The following is a 5,000-nucleotide window of genomic DNA, read 5'->3' as shown; positions in this document are numbered from 1 at the left end:
CATTATCTTTTAGTTAAGTTTTTTGTTTTGATAAATAAAAAAAATGTTTGTTTAATCTGTTTATCTTGGAAATAAAGATTAACAGTCAGCACGCCCCACCCCCTCTCTCTCATTCAGTCACACACACACACACACACACACACACACACACACACACGCACGCAAACACACACACACACACACACACACGCACGCACGCACGCACGCACGCACGCACGCACGCAAACACACACACACACAAACACACGCACGCACACACACACACACACACACACACACACACACACACACACACACTACACTACATAACCCCAAACAATCTTCACAACCCCACACCACATCACACCACACCACACCACACCACACCACACAAACCCACACAACCCTCAACAAACACACACCACGAGAGGGGAAAGGGGAGGCGACTCACTCTCTCCGCTCTCTGCTTCCAGAGAGGGTCGCTACGACGCGGTGGGCAAGTCGGACGCCAACACCCCCACGGCTTGGCGCCAGAAGTCCCTAGACGAGAAGCAGCTCCGCTTTGTCATGAAGCGCTCCAGCATGCCGGCCCAGATCTCCTCCGCAGCCTACATCAATCACGGGGTGCTCTACAACCACAGGGCCGCCACCACCACCGCCTGCTCCCCATCCTCAGCGTCCTCCGAAGAGCCGTGCGGCAGGCTGCACCAGAAGAACAAGAAGAAGAGTCCCGTGCTGAAGAAGAAACAACAGCACCAGCACCACCACTACCAACACCAACACCACCAGCACAGGCTCTACGTTGACGACTTCTCCGACTTTGACTCCTTGATGGAGGGCGGGGCAGGAGAGGAGACGAGGAAGAAGGAAGGGGTGGTGTCAGCCTCTGCAGGACGAGGAGGAGGGAGGTTCAGGGACGGTGAGTGTCAGACCGGAGAGGAGCTGGTGCAAGCTCTGTTTCTCCAGCTTCGCCGGCGCCGCTTCCACACCTCGTCGTCCTCCGCCGCCGCCGCCGGGGGAGAGAGCAACACCACGCCCTCACCCACACAGCAGCAGCAGCAGCAACAGCAGCCACACCACTACAACCCCCACCATACGGGGCTGGGCACGGTAAAGGAAGTAACGTTCAGCCCGCACGTGGACAGCTCGTGGTCTCCTCATCACCACCATCACCACCACCACCACCACCACCACCAGAAGGGGGAGACAGAGCCAAAGCCCGTGCATCACAACCGCGGAGCGCCGACGCCTCCTCACACCCTGCCTCTCCTGTCACGAACGGTGCCCACGGAAGAGGACGAGGAGGAGGAAGGGGAGGAGGAGCGGTTGGATTTGCAGGAGGAGGACGAACGCTTTTTGAAGGCCGGTGGGGTGAGATGGAGGAGGAAGAGGGGTGGTGGTGAGGAGGAGGAGGAGGAGGAGGATGGTGAGGAGGAGGAGGAAGGGGGCTTCTGCCGACGTCTGAGCGACCTGTCCGCGCTCAGCTACATCGACGGCGTCAGCTCTCGTGGGGACACCCCCAGCCCCCGCCACCAGCACCCCAACAACAACAACAACAACAACAACCGTCGCGATTCCGACGACTCCGATGCCTCCAGCCAGCAGAGCGACAACAGCTCACACCCCCACACCCCCACCAACATCTACCACCGGCCCCCAACCCCACGAACCCCACGAAAGCTGCTCATCCAGAACCACAACCACGGCGACCTGATCACAACGACGACGACGGCGACGACAATGACGACTCCGACGGCGACGGCGACGACGGCGACAGTAGCGGGAGCGGTGGCGGGGGCTGTGGGGGCCGGCGGGGAGCGGGCCTTGCCGCTGGACTCTCTCCCATCCCCTCACCTGTTGCACGTGCAAGGCGTGATGACGTCACGCAGCGGCGGCGGCGTCTCGGCTTCGGCCTCGCGCAGTTTGACGTCACGAGGCAGCAAGAAGAAGGAGAAGGAGGAGGGGGAGGAGAAGGAGAGAGGGGAGAGGTCGGAGGAGGAGAAAGGGAAGGAGGAGGAGGAGGAGGAGAAGAAGAAGAAGAAGAAGAAGGAAAAGGAGGAGGGGGGAGAGGTCTCTCTGCCAGAGAGCAACAGGGAAGGGGGAGGAAGTATAGGGGAGGGGGAGGGGGATAGGCATCGTCACCGTCAGCGCCCTCACCTCGACAAAGGGGGAGCACCCTCTACGCTAGAGGTGGTGGTGGTCGCCTCTAGCGCGAGCCAGTAAATGATTGACAGCACTCGTTGAAAGAGAGAAAGTTTCAGTTTTCAGTTTCAGGGAGGTGTCAGTTTAAAGGAGGTTTCATTTTCAGTGTTCAGTTTTCAGTTTTTTTAGGAGGTGTCAGTTTTAGTGTTCAGTTTTAAGATGTCAGTTTCAGTGTTCAGTTTTAAGGAGGTGTCAGTTTCGGTGTTCAGTTTTCAGTTTTAAGGAGGTCTCAGTTTCAGTTTTCAATTTCGAGATGTCAGTTTCAGTGTTTGGTGTAGATGTCAGTTTCAGTGTTCGGTTTTCAGTTTCAAGGTGTCAGTTTCAGTGTTCGCTTTTCAGTTTCAAGGTGTCAGTTTCAGTGTTCGCTTTTCAGTTTTTTCAAGGAGGTGCCAAAGCTATGTGGAATGATCTACATACGCAACACCACATCTGCTGAAGAAAAAGAAAAAAAGAAAGAAGGGGGTGTCCGAAGCGTGCGGACTGATCCATATGCGCTGCACTTGGGAAAATAATAAACACCTATGAGTTTTTCTTTTAAGTAGCAGATGCTTGACCATTGCGTAAACCTTCAGGCTTTGAAGACAAAGAGAAGAAGAAGAAGAAGACAAAGCAGAAGAAGAAGAAGAAGAAGAAGAATATAACGTTGTTGTTGTTGTTTTTGTTTTGTTTGGGGTTTTTTTAACAAAGAAAAGCAAAAATAAAACAAAAACAAAACACACCAGCACTACCACCACCACTACCACCACCACCACGACCACCATCACCACCACCACCACCACCACCACCTGCACACTTCTTTGAACTGCACTCTCCGATTCCTCTTCCCACCACCTCCTATCCACTATCATCTCTGAGCCAAGCAACACCCCAACACACTGACCCCCCCAACTCTCCGCTAAAGTTCCGTTTTCCGGACAGCCCCCCCACCCCCCCTCTCTCTCTCTCTCTCTGTCTCTGTGTGTCTCTCTCTGTCTCTCTCTTTCTCTCTCTGAAATTGAGCAAACGATCCTTGAACCTGATGGTATTCAAACAACAACAACAACAAAACAAACAAACAAACAAACAAAAAACAAAAAAAGAGAGAGAGAGAGAAAGAGAGAGAGAGACTCCAATCAAACTTCTTTTTATCCCCCCTTCCCCCCATCCAAACCTCTCATTGTTTTCTTTCCTCCATCCAACAAAGTGTCGTTTCAAACGTGCCACAAGTGAACAGAGAGACACAGGAGAGATTCTTGTTGCTGTGGACAAATGAGATGAAACTTTTCACCACGGCCATCCAATTGTTTTGTTTTCGGGTTTGTTGTTGTCGTTGTTGTTGTTTTGTCGTTGTTTGTTTGTTTGTTTGTTTTGATATAAATTGTTGTGCTGTTAAATGCGTGCGTAAGATACAGGATAATGACGACGACTACAACAAGATGATGATGATGATGAACACAAAAATAAATTGTACGTATTTTTGTTGTTTTGTTGATGTTGTTGTTCTTGTTGTTTGTTTGTTTTTTTGTTGTTGGTTTTTGTTGTGGTTTTTTTCCTTTTTTTTCTCTTTTTGAAAACAATATCTTTTCTTTTCTTTTTTTATGTAAATATGCACCCGCGCGTACGCATTCTTCAACATTTGTGTCAACAGCAACTGCACTGACAATGGTGGTGTTTAGTGGGATTTTTTTTCCCCCTCCCAATAACATTGTGATCTTGTTGTGATCTCGTGATTAAACTGATCATCATAATCGTCATTCCAAGAAGCATCTGTCTGGACGATTCGATTCGATACTATCGGGTGAGACAAGACAAAGACATTACGATACAATACAATACAATACAATACAATACAATACAATATTCATCCTATTGGAAACTGATTTATTGTGCTTCCACACGCTTGTCACTGATACCATCACAGTCTCTCCCTGCCTCCCATCCATGACAGTCAAGTTCAACAACTCTGTTTCTGACCGCGCGTCGATGGTATCTGGTGGTGTTTGGTGCTTTGGAATCATGGCATGATGTCTTCAACACAAAAATACAGACGCACAAAGCGCTAAAGAAAGGAAAAGAAAAACAAAACAAAACAGCAACCCATCACTGTTGTTCGAGTGTGTGTTGTGTCAGCAGAGGAAGGGAGAGCATTGACTTTGTTGTTAGACTGGGTTGATGCGATTTGGTGGTTGTGGGGGTGGCGGCTGTGTATGTGTGTATTGACGCGCGCGCTCATCCTTATTCTGCTTGTGCTTGTGCGCTTGTTACTTATATGTATATCTACACATGTAGGTATATCTATTTTACTGTATGGTTGTTGTTGTTGTGTGTGTGTGTGTGTGTGTGTGTGTGTGTGTGTGTGTGTGTGTGTGTGTGTGTGTGTGTGTGTGTGCGAGGGAACACATCTGTGTGTAGGTCTACGTATGTATGAGTGTGTGCTCTCGAAATCAACTCATATGTGTTGTTGTTGGTGTTGTTGTAAAATATACAGTATGTGCACACGTAATTGTGTGAATGCGTGTATGTCACGGGACAAGGGAAGTAATAGTCCTTTTTAGCAAGGTGGCTCTTGTCTCCCTTGCTAGTTCGGCTCTTTCGGAGTAACACACACACACACACACACACACACACACACACACGCACACACACACACACACACACACACACACACACACACACACACACACACACCAATCTTGATCTTCCAAGTTTCCGCAAAGAATGAAGAATGATGATGATGATGATGATGAGAATGACAAAACATGCGGAATTCAGAAAATTTAAAAAGAGAGAAAATTCCAAAGATTTAAAAAATCATAAGTCGCTAACTTAATCCAAAAAAA

The 5,000-nt window shown here is 49.3% G+C and overlaps 1 protein-coding gene across 1 annotated transcript in view; it reads left to right on the top strand.

Moving 5' to 3' along the window:
• LOC143283490 (metabotropic glutamate receptor 5-like) overlaps positions 1-3,836 on the top strand; it is a 287,594-nt gene extending 283,758 nt beyond the window's left edge. Inside the window, 4 exon segments of the mRNA XM_076589733.1 lie at positions 453-711; positions 769-1,130; positions 1,578-1,907; positions 3,809-3,836. Coding sequence (XP_076445848.1) covers positions 453-711; positions 769-1,130; positions 1,578-1,907; positions 3,809-3,836 — 979 coding nt within the window.
• The last annotated feature ends 1,164 nt before the right edge of the window (positions 3,837-5,000 follow it).

Source organism: Babylonia areolata, chromosome 6 (genome assembly GCF_041734735.1).
Source record: "Babylonia areolata isolate BAREFJ2019XMU chromosome 6, ASM4173473v1, whole genome shotgun sequence".
Lineage (NCBI taxonomy): Eukaryota > Metazoa > Mollusca > Gastropoda > Neogastropoda > Buccinidae > Babylonia > Babylonia areolata.
The sequence above is the reverse complement of the archived record's forward strand: the minus strand, read 5'-3'. Positions and strand labels throughout refer to the sequence as shown.